We start from the raw sequence: 24,501 nt of genomic DNA, 5'->3' as shown, positions 1-24,501 counted from the left end.
GCCTTTCACCATCCTTGTTGCCCTCTTTTGGACACTCTCTAATAATTTAATGTCTTCCTTTAATTGTGGCACCCAAAACTGCCCCTAGCCCTCAAGGTGAGGCTGCCCCAGTGCAGAGAAGAGTGGGACAATCCCCTTCCTTACCCAGCTGGAGATGCTGTGCCTGATGCCCCCCAGGACACGGGTGGCCTCCCTGGCTGCCGGGGCACTGCTGATTCATATTTAACTTTCTGTTGATCAGTACCCTTAGGTCCCTTTCTCCAGCACAGTTCTCCACCATCTCATTCCTCAGTCTGTACATCCAGGGTTGCTCCATCCCAAGTGCACAGTCCAGCACTTCCCTTGTTGAACTTTTTATGGTTCATGATTGCCCAGCTCTCTAATTTGTTCCAGACTCTCTGCAGGACCTCCCTCCCTGCCTTTGAGGGAGTCAACACCTCCTCCCAGTATTGTATTGCCTGTGAACTTACTTAGTATCCCTTCTAGTCCTGCATCCAAGTCATGAAGATGAAGAGTGCAGGGCCAAGGATGGAGCCCTGTGGAACCCCGCTAGTGACAGGTCTCCAGTCTGATGTCACCCCGTTCACTATAACACTTTGTGCCCAACCTGTGGACCAGTTCCTCACCCATCACATGATGTGTTTTTGGGAAAGGGAAAGATACAAGTTCTTTGTTCTTGTAACAGTAGGATTTGTCCTTTTTTTTTTTTTTTTTCACTTATGAACGATTTAATAAATGTAAGTCTTTCCCATGTTGTAATTTTTCTTCTCTGTTTAAAAGATTCTTTTTTTTTTCCTTGTAGAGTTACAAGTAATTCATTTTTATAAGAAATCAAGTCCACGGTAAAAGAAGCTGGAAGACTTTGCTACTTCTCTTATTTGCATACATTTATTCAGAAAAATATATAATAATTCATAATTTATAGAAGGCTCCTGAGTCTCCTGGGGAAAAATAGTTTTAGAAAGATAATGTAAGAATACAACAATATCTCCCACAATATGTTTTTTAAAAGTCCTGCCAATTTTACATTAATTTAATCTCTGGTATAATCTAGGTTTGTGTAACCCTGAGAGCACAATATTACAGTGAATCAGAGGACATTGGTAATGCTTTCTTTTCTGTGAAAGTCAGTCAAATATAGAAATAATCTGACCATGAATATTTTTGAGGGATTAGGTTGCAAATAAAGTGGGAATTGAAATGAGCATTTTTTACCAGAGAAAATAAGTTGAGCAAGAACAAAATTACTTCTAAGCTTAAAGACCTCTAATAGTGGATATGGAATAGACATACAAATATCATTATTCTTAAGTGTGTATATAACTATTCTCTAGTGTCAGTTAAGACTCGAATGAGAAATGTTGCTGATAATGACCTGTGTACATAGTATAAATAATTTTCTAGCCTTGAGCACAACAGATTTACTAACAATCTCAGAAAATCATCTATTTCTTGAAGTAAAATTTATTTCCAGGTTTGAAATGCATGGAAGATTTTTTTGGACAAGTTTGTATTCCCATCTTCATAAGTGAGACAACTTGTGTCAGTATAAGAAGAGTAAATCTAAAGTGAAGGTAAAAAAACCAACAACTGTAAAGAAATAGCCCCATTCCCATCTCAGGGTAATGGGTCTGCAGAGGGAGCTGTCTTGAAGGAGACACTGAAGAGTTCTTTATAACCAATATCCAGTCAATCTTTGTGCAGGCATATTTAGCTTCTTGCTTCTCAGCTGTTTAGATGATACAGAGAACTTCAGTTGTCCTCAAGATTTTTTTTTGCTTGTATTTTTACTTTTCTCCTTTTTCCATGCATCGTATGGACACTCAGCAATTCCTGCATACAGAGTCATGATGATAAGAAAACAGTATCTTTTTATAACATTCATTATACAGCATGCTACTCTATCACTTTTTTTCTTGCGTAGCAGACAGGAATGTGAAAGGGTACATCATTCAAAATTTATATATATATATGTACATATATATATATATATTGCAACTGCCAATCCTTCAGGCTGTACTGTCTGTACTGGCCAGTGCAGGAGTTTGTGAGAGCTCTGAAGATCCTGTATAAAACTCATTGTATAAATTCTACATTTATAACTGCAGATGCTCATACAGCGCTCGTGTATATGCACTCATGCGTGTATGTGTAGCTGCTGTAGAATTTAGTATAAAATGACTGCATTCCACTCTACCATACACTTCAGAAATTTAAAGCATCTATTAGTTATCCCTTGCTGTTAACTGCAGCACAGAAGAACTAAAGCTAAGGCTAATAACTCTTATCCCATCTAAAAAAATATAGGCAGAGCTGTCATTAAGCAGTTTCCGTTGACTGACTACAAGAAAAGCTAGATGATAAGATTCAGCAAGGTCCTTTACCTGCATAAAGTTAGATGAAGAGAAATCCTTTTCTTAAAATCTTCCTTGAAGTCTCTAAGTTTGGTTAAGCTCCTATAATACCTTAATACCTTCATTTGAGCTTAGGTAGACACATCATTTTCATCACTCTGACTATTTTGAGGCCCACTGTAGAGAAGAGAACTCAGCTCTGTGTCCTCATTGCTTGCTGCTGTGTGTGTGTTCAGACAGTATGCATAAGAAAAGTCATAAGCAGGAAAGGATGATAAAAATCTGAAAAAAAGACAACAATCAAAGACATAGCATTTCCAATTTGATTTTCACTCTCTATGTTAAAAATGTTGGAAATAAAAAGTACTTCCCAAAATGACTGAAAACACATCAAAACTATATTCAAAGTTTGAAGTGACTCACATTTTTCAATATTCAAGGCAATATTTCAATAGTATTTCAAGGCAGTATTTCAATACTTTTCCAGTATTTATGGGGCTTTGAACTGACACATTTTGATTTATGATGCTTAGCTTTTTTCACTCCTGTGTATTCTGTTGATGGCTGAAGATACATTTAACATATTAAGTGCTCTACATAATGCCATAGAATTGTCTCTTAAAGCTCTAATGTCATGTTTTAATAGAATACTCCTGTGCTAATTGTATGATAACTCCTTATTGATGGATAATTCTATGTAGGCTCCACGTATAGTCCAAATTACTAGTACTTATGGTCCCTAATTTTTTTTATTCACGGTTTTAAATGAAACTCTCATTTGTTTTAAGTTATCCTGAATGAAAACTACTGCATCTGTTATTTTGTTTATTTTATCCAAGTCTTCTGGAGTCAATGGGCATCTTTGTAGGGACTTGCATGGATGTGGGATTTATGCCATTGAAGAGTGCCCTTTCAGTGAAGCCTAAGAGAATGGGGCTCACTTCCAAAGATTTGCAGACTTAGGCTTGATCTTGGATTTATTCTCAAAAGTGTATAAGGATCCAAAGTTCAGTTTTGTGGTGTGCACAATTATGTCTCATTTCTTTTTCTGTAAGGGAGGGATGATTACAGTTTCTCTCACAAATTGTTCAATTTATCTGTCTGAAGTCTAGGGACATAATTTAAAGCAGGTAAGTATCAATATTAATGGCTAACTGCTATTTTTGAAATCCCTGTGCAGGTACGGCCTAATCCTTTAAGAAGCAAGATCTCTTTCCGTTCTCAATATAAAGCTATTCACAGAGAGGGTTTCCTAGATCATTTTAGAAGTACTCAGAAAAATAGCCTTTCATGGGAATAACTAGGAGGGAGAGAGAGAGAGAGATGAAAAAATACACATGAAAGGCCACTTAAAGCTGTCCAATGACAGTGCCTACTGTCTCAAAGTTCAGTTTGTAGTATCCTATATATTCTTTACTTCTTCATCCTTTTGAGAGGAATAAAAAAAGAATGGTTAAAAATTATAAATTTTGTAATTTAAGTGGTGTTTTAATACTGCTGCAGATGAAGTTCTTCCAGGTTCTCCCCCTTGCCCATAACTCAGATCTGAAATATAAATAATTTATTGGTGTTTACCATTCATGAGGAGTAATTTTGCAAGGATTTCTCCCTGGAATTTTGAAGGGATCATCTATAATGGGATCTGTACAAAATCCTCAATGTGTTGCTAATAATATTTCTGCATGATTTATTTATAGTTATTTCTCTGTTGTCAGAGTTTGCTTCCAAATTGTTGATTTTATACTGACCTTTCCCATTGACTCCCTTCTGTTTAGAGCTGATCATGGCAACTTAGTAATATCACAAATATCTTTATGTCAAATGTAAAATACATCTTATGTAAGAGATAATACATATATATATTACTCTGTTTTTAATTGATATATTATGATTGCAGTATTTCTTTGGAATTTTCATTTAATACTAACATTACTTTTTATGAACTTTCAAGTTTGGGTCACTTTCTTAGGACTAATTCTCATTCTTTAATTCCTGTGATGTCATTTACTTACCTGTGAAACTTTTTAGACTGGCAAAGTTTACTCTGAAAGGGATGTTATGCTGTGGTGCTTCTCCTGAGGTCTGATAGATTTGGTTATTGCCAGAAGAGCCGTTTGTTAACCCTCCTTTGTTTTGATAAACAGGCTGCCATTTGGGGGAGATGTTCCTCCTGTAATATAGATGTGATTGCAACTGGGAAAGACAGTTCCACTTCATTTAGCTTTAGACTAATCAGGGAAATAAGTAATAGAAAAAAGTCTTGTCTAGTGAAAAGTCCATCACACTCTGGTATTTTTAGATAAAACCTGTTTTCCTCACAGATGGTAAATATTAAATTTGCTGCTACAGGATTTTGCTTTTGGGAAATGGCTCCTACAGGACATGCAGGCTGATTTTGCAAGCATTTAAGAATATGGGGAGGAGTCATTGACTTCAGAAAACCTAATCATATTGGAAAGCTCTCCTTTTTCATAAGTATTTGTAAGACTGGAATTAAAACAGGTTTTCTGCCTTAAAAACAAACAAACAAACAAACAAGTTATTGTAGTTCATTTAAGCTAAAAAGGTGAAGGTAATCTTTCATTTCATCATTTTATTTTCTTTCACACAGGAGGCCTATTAAGTCACCAATTAATCTGTTATTTGTTTTGTGCTCTGTTTTAATTTAATTTCTTTGCGTTCTTGTGACAATGTCCTTTTCACAAACATTGTGAGGCATTCATTAATAAGTAGGAAAAATCAAGTAATTTCTACAATGAATTACTCATCTTAAAAGTTGTGATAGATTAATCTGTGCTGTTGTCTGGAAATTAATTAATTAGACACTGAAAATGCTGGTGAAAAATTAATTCTTTTTTCTCTGTAGTTCATTCCATGACATGTCCCTACATCCCTTTGTTCTTTGAAAGAGCTGAAATCCAGTTTAACATATAGAATTGAACCATAGTTTTTTTCAGTGATTTACATTTGTGGTCTACCTGTCTTTATAATTGTGCCTTGTTTAAATTAAATTATTATTTTTATATTTTAAGTTCTGTTTCTCAAAAAATCTACTAGCAAAGGGTTAATTTTTGTGTAAAATATTTTTGTTTTCCTCAGTGGCAGGAGGAACATATAAATATGAACATTCATAGCATATGAATAATATAATTAATTATTTCTGGTATATTCATGGCTCAGTAGTAATATGGAATGGGTTACAGTGTTTCTATTAATAAAAATTACTGATTTGAAAGGAATATGGCCTTCTATCCCCCTCCCCCAATCACCCTGAAATGTGTTAAAAACTAAGTCTATGAATTTTACTCTTTATTTCTCAGAACATTGACTCATTTTGTATAAAAATTGAGTCACCATTAGAAGAAAGTAATCCTCAGCTACACTTGTAGTAACACAGAATCCCTGAAAAAGAAACGAGGAAAACTGGGTTAGCTGTGGCATGCATTCAGAGGAAATCATAGGCAAAGCTAATATCCACTTTGTTATGCAACCTAACATTTTCATTCTAGATGGGATTACTGGGCTTTTTGTTGCTGTAATGAAAAGGCAACATCTCTCAGAGATTTTGAGAGAAGCACAATTTCTTATAGAACTGTTGATTTAATGCCATGGTGTGAAGAAGCTGAACTGCCATTCTAAACAAGGGTAAGATGAATGGATAGATTCTTCCCTTATTATTGCATAGGTGATTAGAAGTTGCCATATGAAAATCACTGTTTTATTATAGACTAACAGCAGTACCCATTCACAACATTGTGATCATCTGCCTCTGTTTCTGGAAGCAGAACTGAATACATTCCAGTGGCTGGCCTCTGGTATAATCAGTAGTAGAAGGGAAGGAAAATTTGTTCAGGAAAAATATACCTTCAAAATGAAATAGTTGCACATTAATAGAAAAATGGAATGGAAGTAAGAATTACTCCTTGTAAGAAAAGAAGCTTTCATCAATGCATGAAATTGAAATACTTAATGAAAGGGTCAAATCTGATGAGGGTTTCTTGTGCTATAACTTCGCTCAGTGCTGCCAATATAATTCTCACTCTATAAGGACATTCCCCAGTAACTGCTGCTGGTGGGTTCATAGTTAGCTATACCATTCTGTAGTTGTACATAGGGGCTTACATGTAATTTTTAATGGGTCTGCAGCAATTTAAAATGAATCATCTCTTGGTCCTAGACTAGAACATAAACTTCAGTTCCCTTCTTTATTGGTGGATTGAAAGATAATCTCTGTGTGTTGAAAATGTGATAGTATAGCCACAACAGAAAGTTGCCTTTCAGTACCTCAGCAGAGGTATGTTTTGTGAAATAAAATAATTCGTCACTTAAATTTTATGCTACTAGATGTATTCTTAGAAGGGTTGTACCAACATCATGCACTCACCTTTAGATTAAAGTATCAACAGTACTTGCTCTTTTTAAAAAACCCTTCATGTTTATATCTCATTTGAATTTGTCTCAGTTTAGCTTACTGCCTTTTTTTTGTTGTTTTTGAGACTTTTCCTTGCCAAGTAAGTGAGAGTTTTTGTGATCATAAAGATATTTTTATATTGCAATTAAGTTCTATTTCAATCTTTTTGCAAAACCTCAGCACACCTGGGCTCCAAAGTCTAAAGAATGGAATTTGATTATACGTGTATGCCTTAAATGTATTGACCCTTAAGTTTAAAGAGAGACATAGAGATCTAACTCAGTTCTCTACACTGACAACATATGAAACTAAGAGAGATGAATCCTATTGTTTTTTCTCTTCTCCTAAAGTCCTGCATTTTTTGGCCTGTCCTTTATTCACACTGTTAATCTCTTAAAAGCAAAACCTCAGAATGGATTGCAGTGTTCTTCACAGGGATGAAGTCATCTCTCTTTTCTTACAAACTGCTTCCTCCTTAAATATCCAAAGATAGCATCAGTTTATCACACTGGAATCTTCTCTTCAGTTGCTCTAAAAAAATCCCCAAACCCCTGGGGCTTTGCTAGTCATTGATTTGTAGGTTACTGCCCATTGCTCCTCTGTTCACATACATTCCAAAGCTATGGCTTCCATTCCGTGCTCCTGTATAAGTCTGTGCTTTGCTCTGGATAAAGAATTTTTGTTTGAAGGAAAAGGAACAGAATACTAAGTGTATTTGTAGCATGCTGCCTGGGTGTTTTATCCCCTTTAGATCACTCATCTGTAAGATTTATCATCTGTGATTTTCTATTTACTTTCAGATCCTTGATGAAAACATTTGTTTTACAGCATGCTGAATAAGAACTGGAAGCCATGTACTTCTTTATTCCATTATTAATTCTAAAAGTGTTTTTCTCTGTGTCTTGGGTTTTCAGTTTCTCTACTCCAGTTTCTTCATTTGCAAAATAAGGATAAGTCTACTTTATTACTCTCAGAGTCAGGGCACCAATAAAGTACCATGACATGAAACATAAACAAAACCAAACAAAATCAAACAAATGGAAAAAAAAAAAAACCAAACCAAAACCCAAAACATTGGGAAGAGATTAAGAGGTGAAGAGAAGGCAGGGGAGAGTGAGATAAAAGTAGCCCTACCACAGAAATTGCTCTGTAGACCTACAGTCAGCAGAGGCTAGTTTGACTAGAAAGCATTTATACACAGCTGTATGTCTCTGCCACATATTTTCAATCAGTTCCTTTACAAGAAGAGCAAAGCAGTAGTGATATATGCACTTGTACTTGTTGCAACCTTAACTATCTGAGCAATAGCAGAAGAAAGACTGACACAGACGTCTGGTAATTTAAGATAAAATCCCTTGATATTAAGCTGTCAAAAAAAAGATCTCTTGGAGGTTTTTTTTAACCCAATTTCACACCATCTATTTCTATTGATGAGAACTGCATCTTAGCTTCTAAAATTTGGTGTAAACAAGATTTTTTTTACATCCAAATTATGATGCCAGGAAGTTGTGAGCCTGGAAGTACAAGGAAACTTGGAAATTGACACTTTCAGATTTCTATCTCTCTGTGTAGCTCAGAAATTCTGTTAAATGGAATGGAAATGATCTAAAGTTTAAGACCCTGGAAGCAATAATTATGGTGCACTAACAAGGAAGTAAAAACTCTCAAATCAGCCTATGAAAATGAAGAGCCTTGTATCCATCTATCTTCTCATTGTAATGAAGATTTTGTTATATTGAAATTTATGCTTTTTGGGGGATATTTTGAATATGTGTGGGGGTTTGTGTGTTTGTGTATGTGTATGTTAAATATTTCAGAATACGCAAACATTAAAGATATGCTGTACTTCTGTCCAGGAGGTTGGGTATTTTCTTAATTTCTAGTCTTCATTCTGAGACACTATGCTTTGGTATTAAACAACACAGAAAATATATCTGCACTGATATATGTCTCTTCAGCTCTTTCTCAGGAGGATATTAACACGATTAAAAATCTTGGATAAAAATAGGGGGAAAAAAATTAAAAAGTGTGAATGGGCTGAATGACCCACTTAGAAACATATTTGGTGACCTGCCATGAAATAGTTAGGGAATGAAAAAGGCACCATAAAAAATTCTGCATCCTGTTGGGAGCTCTGATATCTTCAGTAAGAATATTGGTACAAAGACTTGTTGTCGCAAACAGACAAACAGTGCTTGTGAGTCATTGCTTTGATCCCAAAGTAGCATGCAAGAAAAATTGTCTCTGTTCGTAATGCAACAAATTCAGTAAATGGTGACAAACAACTCACCAGCTTACATAAAAGAGCACAGTATCCCTGCTGAATTAAAAGTTTCATTAATTGTTAGGTAAATACCAATTCCCACTACTGTTTTACTTTATTCATTTATTCTGTATATGTTTGCATTACAAAAGCAAAGCCCTCTGTATATTACAGAGTGGGTTTTCTAAAACTGGGAGCTTTCTAAAAATAGTCTGAAAATAATTTAAATAAAAAATATTCTGTAGTAAGAAGTGCTGGAAATCCTTTCTCAAAAGTTTAATTTAGATATTTGTAGATATGTTGGGATGTTTATTTGGTAGCACTGCCTATTAGTTACTTGTGTTTCATTAGATGTTCAACTCAAGCACTATCTCTATGGTCCTTGCAGATGCCTAACTTCATATTTAGGGTCTATTCTACGAAAATAAAGTATTTGTTAGTAATGCAGTCACTGGAGGAAGATGGGCATCTCTGGAGACCACAGGAAAGACTGACTTTTTCTTAGACAAGTTTTTCCTAATTAAGACAAAGGAACCATCCTACAGAAAGCAGACACTGCTGGGAGCCTTCTCTTTAGCAACCAGTAAGGCTTGCTTTCGGGAGCATGCAGTGTAAAGAAACAGCTATTTCTCATCTTACCCTGATAGTATTCATACAAGATGTAGAAATCTATTTTACAGACTCAGCCTCAAAAGAGATGTTCCAAGTGAGGATAGAATTTATCTTTCTGGTAAACTGGGGTGGCTTCAGACAGGCCAGAAAAATCATGGGGCCATAAGACAAAGAGGCAAAAGGAAGTTGTGTGCATGAATAATGAAAAATTTCAGAGAAGGGAAAATAATTGGAACTGAGTAAACTATTTTATTTTATTTTATTTAGACTTCATTTGCATTACTCTTTAAATTCCCATGGGAGAAAAGACAACAAAACAAAATTGCAACCACAGCCCAGAGAGTAGATTCTGCAACCTTCTCCCATTTAGCATTTTTTTTTCTTACATTTCCTTTTCTAGCAATAAATATCACTTAGTGGGTTGAAGTGTTTAACAAAAGACAGATTTGTGTTTTTCTGTTTGTATTTAATGAACACTAAATACACACAGACAGACACACACATGTGCTTATTTGTGTGTTTATATCTGTATAAAAATTCCACTGAAGGCCAATAGGTATAGGAGATGTACACAGGGCAAAAAAAAAAAAAAAAAAAAAAAAAAAAAAAATTAAATTGGAAAATACAACTTTGGATAATCATAGGGGTTTTCAAGCAAGATGCTTTGCATCATATTCACATCCAAATAAAACCAGACCAGTAAGTGAAGCTAGGAATGTTGATTGCCATAGTTCATTCTCTGGGCCAGCAATCTAGTGAATGGGCGCAACAATTCATTTAAAAAAAAGCTGGTGAAATACTTTGAATGTAAAGGAAAGACCATAAAATCTTGCTGCAGTTGTAGGTATCTTCAGCAAGAATGTTTTTACTGTCACAAGCAATGGTAACAAAAAAAGGCAAAGAAAGTTAACGAAAATACTAGAATAAAGAATTATTTTCATCTATGATTGCTTTTTTTGTTCAAGTGTATTAGTTATATAAAATAGCCTTCTGATCTGTATCTAGGCAACACAAAATTGCCCCATTTTAATAGTAAGGTATGAATATAAATAATCATTTTAATAGGCACATACTGCAGAAGAAATAAATTACTGGCTTACCCTTCTGTAAAAGGTAAAGAGTAGCAAAAATTGCATTTTTGAATAAAGGATCAACAATAATTAGATTTACTAAAAATCTTCAACAAAGTACAAGCATAAATATGAAAAAGTCCTTTAATTTTGTCTCTAATGATGTAACTTGAAGAAACTTCTGTCCACAGTCACCCTCAATTTTGCTTTTCTTCATTGGGAGGAATAATTTCACTCCTATCAATGCTTTACCTAGACAGATGAGAAACAGTGACTTCTGGGGATCCAAATATGAAAATGAATTTCTAGTGCTCTTTTTTTTCCTCGGTTTATTTAATACTTCTTAACATTGTATTGTGTTTCTTTTCAGTATTCTTTAGAAGCAGGATAGAGTGAAATAGAACAAAAAATGTTGTGTCTGGTCATTCCTAGATATTCTTCCTTCTGCTGAACATTAATCTAGGGACAGACAACATGCAGTGGAAGTGCTTTTAATGTGCTTAATGGTAACTTTGTTTCTTTAACTCTCAGAGGACTGAGAGTCTCAATCTTAGGATTATGTTCTTAAATACTTGATAATAGGGAGAAATATGAAATATGAAGATGTAGAAAGCAACCCAAAGAGCTTAGCCAAAACTGCAGAATGTGAATTCCTAGCCCTTAAACTGGTTTCTAAAGAAACGATTATTTCTATTACATTCACTTGTTGAAAATAACAAATACAAAATTATCAGGTTTATAAGACTATTTTGAAACACTCAAAACATGAATATTTAGCAGCATCTAACCTTTTCTTCTCCACAATAACATCTGTTTCATAATCAGAAGAATGCAGGATGAAAAAAACAAAGTCCATATACTCAACATTTACATTTCATAAAATAAGACACATATGTGCAAATCCAGACACAATTTAGGCTTTGCTGTATATTTAATAGATCTTTTAGAACTGTCTCTCTTAATCTTTTGCTATGCTGAAGAATTTGAAAGCATCATAATGGCTCCAGGAAATAAATATTTTTGGCTTTATAACCAAATTAAATCAAAGCTTTTCAGGCTTCTCAGATACATCTGCTGTGAACAATTATTTCAGAAGATCTGTCTTTATCTCACTGGAGTAAGCAAAGTCTGGATACAGTCATATTACCAGTTTATAAAATTCCTCCATATTTTCTGGTTGATAATTATCATATTCTTACAACTACTTTGCTAGAATTTAGCCCTGCAACCTCTTAGCTTTGCTTGTTTTGTAGAGGATCTCAGTTGCCTTCAAACATATTGAGGATCACTTGTAGTAGAATTAGCAGACACACAATTTCTAGTAGCGATATATTGGAGTACAGGTGAATCAAGAGTGCTTGCTGCTCTAATGCATGCCAGCTAATGCCAGCAGAGCTGGACTGATTCCACAGGAATAAGATTCATGTGAGAGATATTGATAGCATGTTTCAATTTCTTAAAAGAAGTAGTAGTACAAATTACCACATGAAATACCACTGTTTTGAGAAGCACAGGAACAGCTGTCACAACCTTGCTCAGCCCTGACAGACAGGAGCAGTTCTTCCAGCCATCCCTCTGACCTGCACTGCTTCCCAAGTGGGATCTCTGTAATTTCCATCTTTCTTGTACTTTCTTTAGAGAGTAGTAACTGATCACCTTCTTCCCTGCTCTTTCAACACCACCTTGCTGGATTGGAAGATGAGTCCTGTCTGACATCCTTCTGTGAGTGCCTTGCACCCCTGGTGGCACATACCCCCTGGAGGTGCTGAGGTGGTGCTTGTCATGCCCTTAAAGATTATTTCCATTAAACTTTCCTTGTCTTGTGAAGAGTGATTGCTTAGTGGAAGATCAGACCACAACTGTAATTCAGTGATTTAATCTGGCTTCTAGAAAGGTGGTGGGTTTTTTTCCTCTCTCTCCTGCGACTCTCGATAATAGAAGATTTTCTGAAGATTAATCTTCCTTTACAAAAATTTGCCCCTGTGAGTAGGGTCCTCCTACAATTCATATTTTTGTCTGAGAGGCCAAATTATTGATAATGTTGTGAATATTTTCTAGCAACTGATCAAGGATTGAGTTACTTTGGTTTTGAAATGTGTTGTTTGGAGTACAACAGCAGTGAGCATTGGGAGACCAGGTGGAGGCTATCCCCGAAAATCATATCTGGCACTTGGGAATTGTCACTTCATCATTTCCAGTGGTGTCTCAGAAATCACCAAAACTGAATCCATCCTGGAGAAAAAATTAAGAGCTAGAGCATAATTTGGAGATAACTAGGAATCCCAAAAGGTGTTCTAAAGACAATTCTAGCTTAGTCTGTTTATTCAAGTATTCTTTATTCAAGTTTTCTTGCATGGTCTCATGGATATAATCACTACATGGATATGTAAACATAAACAGTGTAATAACTGAAACTACCACTATTAGCTGAACAAAGTAAGGGTATCCTGAGGTTCATTAAAAAAAAAAAAAAGACTAATAATTCATTAATGTTAACCTTTATAATGATTTAGTGCTATAAAACATACATTATTAATCAAAGAAGCACAGGAGAAAGCGCCAAAACCCAAACCCAAGAATAGATATATTAGTAAGGAAAATCCCACATTACCTGGAACATTAAATTAAAGAAATCTAATCAGCATTTCCTTTTCTAAATTATGAATGTAATAACTGAAAATCTAATTCCTCCCTAAGGCCTATAGTAATTCTATTAGGAAGCCATTATATACCACTTGAGGAAGTTTGTGTGATGCCTATGAAATGGTAGCTGTTGTACCACAAACTCAGCTACCAACAAGTGACTCATATTAAAATGTCCAAAATTTACATGTTGGTTCTTTCATCTTATTTTAAAGGATGAGTTTTACCTCTCTTGTTATTACAACTTTAAAAATCAAATTACATCACCAATGACATGGATAATAAAATACATAAATACTGCCAGATAACACAAACTGAACAATGAGTAGGACAGTCTTCCATCAGGACCCCATTTCATAGAATAGTGGTCACTTCCACCTGCTAATTTATTTTAATATTTATAGTGTTATTTATCTATTATATTTTAATTTTTATGTTTGTGATTTTTACATATATATAGTATTATTGAGAATAAACCTAACTGAATGCCTTGCAAAATCTTCAATTGAGTAAGAACTTCGTCAAATCTTCTAAATCATCAGATTTTGGCCAAAACTGGTGCAAAATAGAAATAATATTTCACCTGTTATGATAATGTTGTAGGAATGTTGTAGGAATATTGTAAGACAAGACTAATCATGACCTTCCAAATTTATTCAGAGCTTTATAGAAAACATGATATAATGTGCTAAAACAATCAAGCAACTTTATCTTTTCATTGATTGGAGCATAACAGATTATTATCTTCAATATTTTTTTCCAAGTTGAAGGAATGTCTCAGATTACCAAAAAAAAAGCCCATCTAACTTATGACTCCACTATCAAAGTTGTCTGGCAAACATCATAGTTATAGATGTTTTGCTTGGTGTTTCTCTAGGGTTGCTTTAACTTAGAATAGTCAAAGTATACTTTAAAATATTCTGATCTCTGTTTAAGTGATTGGATTACTGAGGCTATGGAAGTAATAAAAATGGGATTATATGTAGCTGAGTAAAGGAAGCAACACAGCACAGTGAGGTAACTCATTATGTCTTGCAACAGAAAATGGTGCATAAGAGGGTGAGAATTGTCCATGGAACAGAAGCAAGTAAGACCCCTGCTAGTGATCACTTGCTAAGCACCAGCCTTTTCCCTGTGGTCAGTCCTAGCAGAAGTCTGCTATCTGAAATCATATTTCCTTTTCTAACAGGTTCATGATGTCTGGCTACCTAGTAGGCATGTCGTTTTTGCTAAATGCTGCATTTTCACATTTTCCTACTTTTTTCACCCCCACCTTGAGTACTCTGCCCAGCTCTGGGACTGCCAACCTGAGGACAACAAGGCTCTGTCTGAACAAGTCCAGAGAAGGGCCATGAAGATGACTGGAGAGCTGGAGTACCTCTCTCATGAAGACAGACTGAGAGTTAAACTTACTCAGCCTGGAGAGTTGAAGGCTCTGGGCAGACCCTGTAGCAGCCTTTCAGTACCTGAAGGGGTAACAGGAAACCTGGAAAGGAGCTTCTACAAGGATGTGTAGTGATAGAGCAAGGGGTAATAGCTTTAAACTGAAAGAGGAGAGATTAGGAAGAAATTCTCTGCTGTGAGGGTGCTGAAGCACTGCACCAAAGTAAGCCCAGTGTTTGCCCAGAGAAGCTGTGGATGCCCCATTTCTGAATGTGTTCAAGGCCACATTGGATGTGGCCAGGTTGAGCAGCCTGGTCTAATGGTGGCACCCCTGCCTGCGGTAGGGGGTTAGCAATTTTATTTCTCTTAAAAGTAACATTATATAAAAGCAACAAAAAATGTTGAGTAACTTCTTTTTTAAATACTGAAGAAAAAAAAAATACCTCATGGAGTTCTTAACATTGTGAACCAGTTCTTTCTCATTTTCACAGTGTCTTGTAAGCACTTGGTTTTTGACACAAGTATATTAATGCAATAATATTGTCAGCTTGGTCAATTGCTGTTTTTCCTACCAAGAAAAAATTACACCTAATATCCTATAACTCTTTTATTTGAAAGATTCTAATCTTTTGGAGATGATAATTAAAGATAAAAATCTGCTTGCTGTTTCTAAAGCTGGTGCTTGCCATTTATGTCATGCAGGTTAACTTTCCTGTCATTTTTAAGGGTAAACCTAATGTCTTTTTATGTCTTTAAAATATGTAAATTTTTTGTGTCTCTCTATTAGAGATATAGAGCTACACATGTTGTCTCTTCATCCTAATATTGATTGTTTAGTTGAAAAAAGACAAAAGTATGTTAATTTAGTCTCAGTTTCATAAACGTTTCATCTATATTTTGTAATGAAAATAATAAAATTATTTCTAGCTTTCATAGACCTACAGCACATCTCTTCTGGACAAGACAGGCACTTCCACAAAGCGACCAGATGCTTTAGAAATGGAGATTGTGCAATGGAGTAATGTACTGGGCCTGGCTGGGATGGAATTAAGTTTCTTCAGAGCAGCCCATATGATGTGGTTTGTGTCTATAGCTAACATAGTGTTGATAATAGACTGATATTGTGGCTGCTGCTGAACTGTGCTTACACAGGTCCAAGGCTTTTTATTTTTCCCACGCTACCCCAGAGACAGTAAGTTGGAGGTTGACAAGAATTCAGGAGGGTGAGCAAGAACCAGGACATCTGACCCACACTGACCAAGGAGATGTCCCATGCTGTATCATCACGCTCAGGAGACACAATGTGAGAGGAAGAAGTGGAGTGGGTTTGGCTTCCAAGTAGCTGTTGTTCAGAGGCTGGCAAGCCTTCACTACGCTTTTGGGAGATGTCAAATGTTGTCCATTCCTTTAGTTACATTTTTTCTCTTTCTTTCACTTACTGTGCTTTGTCTCAATCTATAATTTTTCTTGTTTGTTTTTCATGTTTTCTCATCTGAGGAGAAAGAGTGTGAAACTGTATTACTGCTTCATAGGTACTGATGGCACATTTTTCTTGTTAAATTCCTTTGGATTTGACCATCTAGATCAGTGATAATGAAATATTTTCAAATCATAGGCTGACGAGACCAGGTATTTATCAGTCTCTCCTCCAACACACATACACTTTTTTTTCCCTGGCAATAACATTCCTAGAGCAATGAATTGATTTAGCTTAGTTTAATTTGGTGTTAATCAGGCTGTTAATAATGTATTCAACAGTATTCCTTTTAATTGAACCTGCTGTTTTATTGATTGTATATTATGTAATTGCAGGTTTAACTTGTGAAATATTTGGATAAATAGTAGGTTAGAAGACAGTAGATCAGTGAATGCTTTCTGAAATGTTTGATTCTGACATTGTTATTTACTATATTTAAAAAAAAATCTACGTTATTAATGATTGGCAAAAGCTTCTTCAGTGACACTTCCTATAGAGTTATGTGCTACTCATCATGAATAATGACAGTAGAATTGAATGGTGGGAATATCTTAAATCTCTAATATTTTAGATAACATTCATTGGCCTAACCTCACTGCACAATAGCTTCAGAGAATTTTGCAATGAACAGGGCAAATTTAAGAGCCGTTTAAGTTTTATGTACTAATTTCAATTAGATTCATTAAAAATATTTCATTGTAGAATACAATGGCTTGACTGAAGGAAACTGTTCATCTCCCTGGTGTTCTGATAAATTTATGTTAAGAAGCTTTTCCCTTTTTAGAAATATGCATAAAAATAGGTTTTAATTCTTGTTAAAATGTATCCTCTTTTCTCATCTTATACACATCTATTATCCAGGACATTTTTGATGCCTTAGGTTTTAACTTTCATATTTTTCAAATCCTGTACTGCCTAGTGTGTAACTCTGAAAGTTTCTTGTAGCCTGTTAACTTCTGCTCTCTTGTGCTAGGTAGACATAACAAAGCCTCTCCAGGCCTGCTCTCCAAGGACACTCAGACCGTCTTAGGCCCAAAAGCATAAACCAAAAGCCTCTAAAGGGGGGGCAAACTTGGGGAAATTACATCATTAACTGAAGCTTTAATTGGAGAATTAACCCTGATACACGAATGAACCAAACCTATAGAAGTGTGAAGAACTCATGACCTGTTGTCCATCTTGGGGTCCATCTTGGCAGTAGCCTCTGGTTCCCCAGGGACCTTTGAAGGCCTTTCAAATAAATAACTACTTTTATTCCCTTATCCTTGTCTAGTCTCTGTTTTTAGGTGGCCTCTCAAGGCATCATTTTCAAAAGACTTTTATATATTTAAGATAAGATATTTTCCTGGAATTGTAAAAAATAGACTTTAGGTTTTGGTACTGAATCAATATAGAAACAAATAATAATATTCTCACTTCACCATCTCTGATCTATTCTTTTGTACTGCATGCAGTAATTAGATGTTCTTTCTAAACAAGCAGATTCAGGTTTTGTCTTCCCAATAGAAGTAATTTGAAAGAATCCATCAAGGCAGACTCAGAAGAGACTGTTTTCTTAAGCCTGAGTTAGAGAATTGAATTAAAAGCATCACTGTCCTTTATATTTTAACATAATCTATGAACTCATATGAAAACTTTAGGGTAAGTTGTCTTTTTTCTTATTTCTTATTTCTCTTACTTGAGTTAAAATTTAAATGAGTGTTATTTGCAGCTGGATAGGGTAAACAGCCATAGCATGCAGAAATTCCCTTTTGTGACCACTATTTCAGAATCACAGGCTATCCTACTATTTAAGTTTCTGAATATTAAAACATTTGTTCTGGCAGGAGCACCTGCAAATTTCAAACAATTTGCAGCTGTAGGAAAGGCATTGTTCTGTTTTCAGGATGAAGAAGTATCTATGTAACATTACTTCTGTACAGACCCATACTTAGCCAGTCGACAGTCCTCTCATTTGTTTTAGTCTCTAGGTAGATGTTTCAGGTGCAGCAGTGATGCTTACTCAGCTTTGCATAGGCCAGTCATGCTGCAGGAATTTTTTTCTTCTAAACCTGTGCCAAGGGCACCATCACTCTATCTTGCATCCCACTGGCTTTGCAGTGAAGTTTACATGGTACTGTTAATAGACATAGAGTTAAAACAAAAAAAAAGGAATATATAGTTATATTGATTCCAACCAAGATATCATCCAGCCAAACATCCTGTCTCTGAACACTGTTGGGGATGTTTGGGAATGGTTAGGGAAGGGCAAGTGTAGGACAAACTTATATGATAATTCCCTCTAATGCTTCTCTATTCTCCAACTATTTATATTTCAGGGTCTTCCTGTAGTCTTTATGTTCTCAGTAATCCCTAGTGAATTTCACTTTTGAATAGGTCCACTTTTACAGTGGTAAATGTGATAGGTACAGACAAAATCTATTAGAAAATATGAAGGCTCTGCTGTATGCTTGACAGTTGCTCTTTGCTTTGAAAAGCCCCTACTCTGGTATTTCACAAATATAAACAAAACAGACATGATTGTACTCTGAAGCAAAGTCTCCAGTATCTTATTGATATTGCTTATGTCATGGTACTGATCAGTTGCTGGACAAATCAATCTTTGTGGTTTGCCTGACAAACAAACTGCAGCAGGCTATTCAGGCTTGGACAACAGTCATGAAAAGGCATAAAGAAAAAAGAAATGTGAACTCAGAAAATACAGCAGGGGCTTAAAAAGGAAAAGTTAGATAATTCAAAATGCACTAGCTTGTTGATTTTCTACAGATTTCCTGGTGTTTAATTTCTCATTGTGATATCTTGGCTATTTATTGTGTCTTACTATGTTTGGCATTATTTTTTATGTGACAGCTATATCTCAGAAATTAAACATTTTGTTTTTAAGAAATCCTGTGAAGGGCAGAAGATGAAGCAAAAGTACTTAATTTACAAAGAAAATTATACCTTATTTCAAGATGCACTTTTAAAATTGATTGTAGTTGCTAGTAAAATGCATGATAGAATCAAGTTCTTCATTATTTATATTTATTATTTATATTTTCCCTTCTTAAATCAAAATAATTGATTGACTTTCTGATTTTATATAAATCTGAAAGTCAGTGCAGTTTACCAGTACCAAAATGTAAGTTTTGATACTATTTTGAGCCAGTAAGATAACACCAGCTTTCACACATCAAGTCAACCTCATCTGTTTCCATTGGGAAACAGTCCCCCTACCTGGGGGTCGTAAGGGAGGGAGAGAGTAAAAGGCACAAAGCAGTGGAGAAACATTCACAGTTGAAATTTATGCTTTCAGCCAGCCATCAAATTGATTTAATATGCATTAGGCCCAGGGGCCAAGATATGAAGATAAAGAATGGACTTTTCCTGCAGTGATGTAATGTTGGGTATTACTGTGTGCAAAATGTCAAAGGAAAGTTGCTGTGAATTTTTTTTTTTTTTAGTAATTTAAAAAGAAAGTGAAAGCAGGTCATAGAAATATTTTTAAAAAATGAAAATTATTGCAAGATTGCAGTTATCTTGGTGATTTTATTTTTCTCTAAGGGTGAAGCTGTAGTTCTCAGATCATTATTTACTATCTTTAACAAAATGGTGTTTAGGGGTTTTTCTCCATTGTCTTTATTTTTTCCTAAATCTGTGTATGTTAAATTGAAATTCTGTTGTTGGGAAAATATAATTTTGATCCTGACCATGTCCACATTAGTGTTTTAATTCAGATCAAGAGTGTATTCCCACAGAAAACCTCAGTACTGTCATCACTCCTTGCACATTGTTTCACATTGCAGAGAGTTCCTTACAGCCTGGACCCTTCCTGGTGAGCCTCAGCGGGAAGATGTCCTTCCCCTTATGCAATATGTCCATGAGAAGTCATTTGTTCAGCCCATGGACCAGACAGTAGTGTGGTCATGGTGAAATAAAGTACATGAAACGTGTACAGTGGACAGGAGGTCCACCTGTTCTCTTTAGACTGACTCTTGAAGTTCTGCCAACTGTGCTAGTGTAGGGATGGCCTCCAACCACTGGACAAGGCTGGAGCTGGACAAAAGTAAACTGTGTGGATTTTATAGGTATATTTCCCTTCTACTTGTCCCTGTGGGTCTCTGCATGACTTTTTAGTAGTAAAGGGGAAATACCACCATTAGTATGTTGGGATTTGTTTAGTATCTCAGTAAGATTTCTGTAGCATATGGGAAAACCAGCTATAAAGATAGAACTAGGGATTTCTTTTTGTCTAAGTGGGATCTAAAGGAGCCTTGTGTGTAGCTTTGTGTCTTCACTGCATTATCAAAACAGTGCAAGTGACAGCATATAGCTTTTGATTACGTACATTCTTAAAAGTTGCGGAAAAGGAAAATTCCCAGCAATTTCCATTTGTAATCTTTTTCTCCTCAACTGTTGCTATCTAGTAGTTTAAAACTAAAGCATTTTTCTTGAATTCTTTTTGTTCATAGAGTCAGAGAAACATTAAAACAGTTACTTCAGGAACTTCGGTTTAAAGAAGCATTTTTTCTCTTCACTGAAGTAATATAGAAAAAAACCAAAAAACTCTTAGTGTTGTGTATTTCTGGACAAATAGTTACTATTTGCCTGAATTTCTTCAAATAGCTTTGAAGAAATATTTTGATCTGGTACTCAGAGCATGAAAGAAAATATATCCTTTTCAAGAAAAGACAGATTTATGAATTCAGTTTGTGTCATGTGGGGCTGACTCTTTGCCATGGTGATTAGTTTTTAAATTAAGAAAATTTGTTCTTGCAATTAATGAGAATCAGCAGAGAACTGTGGAAAAAACAGAAAAAAAAATCTTCATCTGTTGAACATTAGATATCCATTGACTGCAGTTTTATCCAGTTCACCTTTTAGTATATTTGGTAAGAATTCAAAATTATGAAGTTCAATCAGCTTTAGCTTCATGCTGCTAGTAGAACTAAAACATGGTTAGGCTCTGAATATTAATTACCACCCTTCTTTAAAGGTTACAACACTCTCTTTATCCAATGGATGTCATAGTTCTGATTGAATAAAGCCTTAATTATAGAATATTGCAGTGAGCTGCAGCAACAAAGCCAGCAAATGGGTTACTCTTTCTTTGACAAGCTTAAACAATAAAAAAGGCATGTGAAAAAGAGAAAAACACATCTGTTAAAAAAATAAATTGAGACAACTATGGATTAATAGCTTATTTTTTCTCCATTGGTATAGAAGAGAAAAAAAAATGTTACTGCCATTCTTGTAACTCTGCGTGCCATTATTAGAGACTTTTTCAATGAAAAAGCTGAATCAAATGCTATTTAGAAATATGCATATGATTTGTATTCTGCTTCCTCCATATTGTGAATACCTTCCTCCCTGTGTATTTTCATTCTTCCTATCAACAAAAAAATTATTACTGCCAGTGCAAAGAGATCTGTTCCCCTTTGCCAAAGCACAGGAAATGTACCACAAGGTCTTTTTATTCCCTAGGGACCTAAGACACCCTTACCAGTCAGGATCATGGAAGTCTTTGTTACAGTAAGTTCAGGTGGTTTATGATAACAGACACATTTCAAACTGCACAAGACCACAGATTCCCTGAGTCCTGTATCCCTCTTCTAGAAAATTTGTCTGAACTGATAATTAGCTGGAAAAAACCTGCCAAGAGATGTCTTTGTTTTGTCTTTGACAGCTGTCACTGGTGCCTAAATCAGTAATGTCCATCTGAAAACTTCCATATGCTGTAAGGTCTTTCTAATAGACTTCTGACTTTGCACTTGTCTAACAGGAAAAGGTCTATGGGAGTTAAAGAGAGGACTGTGAGTACATCTCAATGTGGCAATTTGAACATAGCAGAAGGTCTTAACTGTGAATGATAGGCAGCAGGGATAACTGCAATGTTTCACCTTGGTTACAAAAAACCAAAATTAATCTCAGTCCTAATCTTATGGTCATTTTGTTCTCAGTTGTAAGACAAGCAGCAAACATGGCATGCTTTGTTTCTAGAATCTGATAACCACAGCACAGGAACAAAAAACAGCAGTGCAATTTCCCTGCAATTTCCAAGGAGAAAGACAAAACGTGATTTGTCCAGATAAAATCTCCCTACCAAAGGCTATATTGCCATGGATTTACCTGCATTCTTCCTAATAAATATCCTCTGTGAAACTGAAGTGTAATTTTTTTTCCTAGGCTTTTTTGTGTTCCCTTTACTTCAGCCCTCTTTCTTCTGTTCCAAGTATGTCTATCCATATCACGAGTACAGTAATTTAAAGAGCTACATAGTTCAGGACAATTTTGGTAAGAAGTATTTAAATTAATATGCTAGGGGGTATTGTTCTCATTCATAGACTGGCTATCTCACGTCTTTGCTCAAAAATTATTTCCTAAGGCTTTATACTCTACTCACATCAGTTATAAAATGTTTAAAATCTTCTTTCTGTATTGTTGCACTGTTACAGAAATATTTCAGAAAGGAAATAGTGTTTCTTCATAAATGGGACCTCTGAATTAGGGAAAAACAAACTAAAGCTAAACAGCACACAGAATGAGTTTCTCTGCTTGTGCTGGAGACATTTAACTAGGACCGTGACCTTTAAAAACAAACAAACAAACAAAAAAAGCACAGAAGATGAAAAGATGGGAAGACGTGTTGTAAATATGTAGATACCCTGTAGCTAACTCTGTATCTGGTGAACTAAAATTATGGAGTTTTGCCTTATAGGTTTTTTAAGTACTGGGGACCAAGCTGCAAAAGGCAATTATGGATTGCTTGACCAAATCCAAGCTTTACGATGGATTGAAGAAAATATTGGATCTTTTGGAGGAGACCCGAAGAGAGTTACTATTTTTGGATCTGGGGCAGGAGCTTCCTGTGTCAGTCTGCTGACACTCTCCCACTATTCAGAAGGTAACAACCCTCTAGGCAAAGGACTTTTTTTCTTTTAATGTTAAAATGTAGTGAAAGTGCCAAATGAGGTAGGCTGAATTAGAATTACATGAGGTCTGTAATATTTGTAAAATACCTACTAGCTAGAATTCTGGATTTGTGTTAGTCAACATAAATATATTTATAAGGAAAACTAAATGCTATTACAACATAAATCTCATGCATCAAATGCCTTGGGCAATATACTTTTTCTAGTTTTATCAGCAGATTCCACTGGCTCTTCCATCAAAGAATTTGCCCTAATTAAAATGGAAAAGAGCAGTGACCTTTTTGATTTTTGTACACTCTTGGCTGCACTTCCAACATATATATAGATGTTTTCCTTACTTAGTAAAAACATAACTAAGCCTTACTTAAAACGTTATTTAACTCTCCACAAGTACTGTGTGATCCTATGCAGAGTTATTAAGATTTTGATAAGTCAGCTGTGGGATTTCTACCCTCAACACCTCACCCTCCAAAAAAAACCCAAACCCAGACCCCAAGAGTGTACAGCACCAGTACTGAACCATAAATATCCCTGGTGATAAGACCAAATCTACAAAGACTTGGTAAAAGAAGAAAACACCAAAATACCTATTATATTTATAAATCCATGCCATTTCTATCACATTAAACCAGACAAATTTGTAACAGAAAGCTAAGCCCTAGCAAGAAGTTACAGCAGGATGACTGGTAAACACGCCTCATTTTGAAATACATAGAATTATGTTTGACAATTCAGTCTTTTGATACAAATAAGATTTCAGTGAATAACTGTTGGCCAAGCCATGCCAAAATCAAGCAGACAGAACCATGAAAAACCTTACTGATCAAATCATTGAAATTTTGTAGTGTGTGCATTCAGTAATAATCTCAAAGGTATATCAACAAAATCCCCACATGCTTTGGTAGCTGTTACTGTCTGACATTTTAAGAACTTGACAGTAGAAACCATGTGCAGAAGATACCCAGTTATTCAGTTTAAATATAAAATAGGCCATTTTTGTGATCTTACCAGAAAAAAAAAAGGATGGGGCAGATTCACCAGCAAGCTTCCCTCGCCTTTCAGTGCTTTAAACAAAGAAGCTCTTCAGACTGGGTTTTCATTTCTCTTTATATTAGTGTACACAAAACAACCAGAAAGAGCCATTGAATCTCATCTAACTCTCTTGCAAAAAAATTTAAATATATTTTAATTCAAGATATAGGCACGGTTACACACACACACACACACAAAATTCAGCATATAGGCAGTGCTAACAGATAGACACAAGAATAATTTAAAAAATTAAATGGTAAATAAAAAATGTCAGAGTAGAAGATTCAAACATATGAAATTGCTTTTAATAGAGCAGATTTTTTCAAGCTAGTATCATGCATTGAT

General features: G+C 35.3%; 1 protein-coding gene across 2 annotated transcripts in view; it reads left to right on the top strand.

The window, feature by feature from the left end:
* NLGN4X (neuroligin 4 X-linked) overlaps positions 1 to 24,501 on the top strand; it is a 171,905-nt gene that overhangs the window by 133,016 nt on the left and 14,388 nt on the right. For both annotated transcript variants that reach the window (XM_032100581.1, XM_032100580.1), the window contains one exon: positions 22,911 to 23,096. In XM_032100581.1, coding sequence (XP_031956472.1) covers positions 22,911 to 23,096 — 186 coding nt within the window. The remainder of the gene's footprint in view (positions 1 to 22,910; positions 23,097 to 24,501) is intronic.

The sequence above is a fragment of the Corvus moneduloides genome, chromosome 2 (assembly GCF_009650955.1).
Source record: "Corvus moneduloides isolate bCorMon1 chromosome 2, bCorMon1.pri, whole genome shotgun sequence".
Lineage (NCBI taxonomy): Eukaryota > Metazoa > Chordata > Aves > Passeriformes > Corvidae > Corvus > Corvus moneduloides.
Note: the sequence above shows the minus strand (reverse complement) of the source record. Positions and strands in the feature narration are given on the sequence as shown.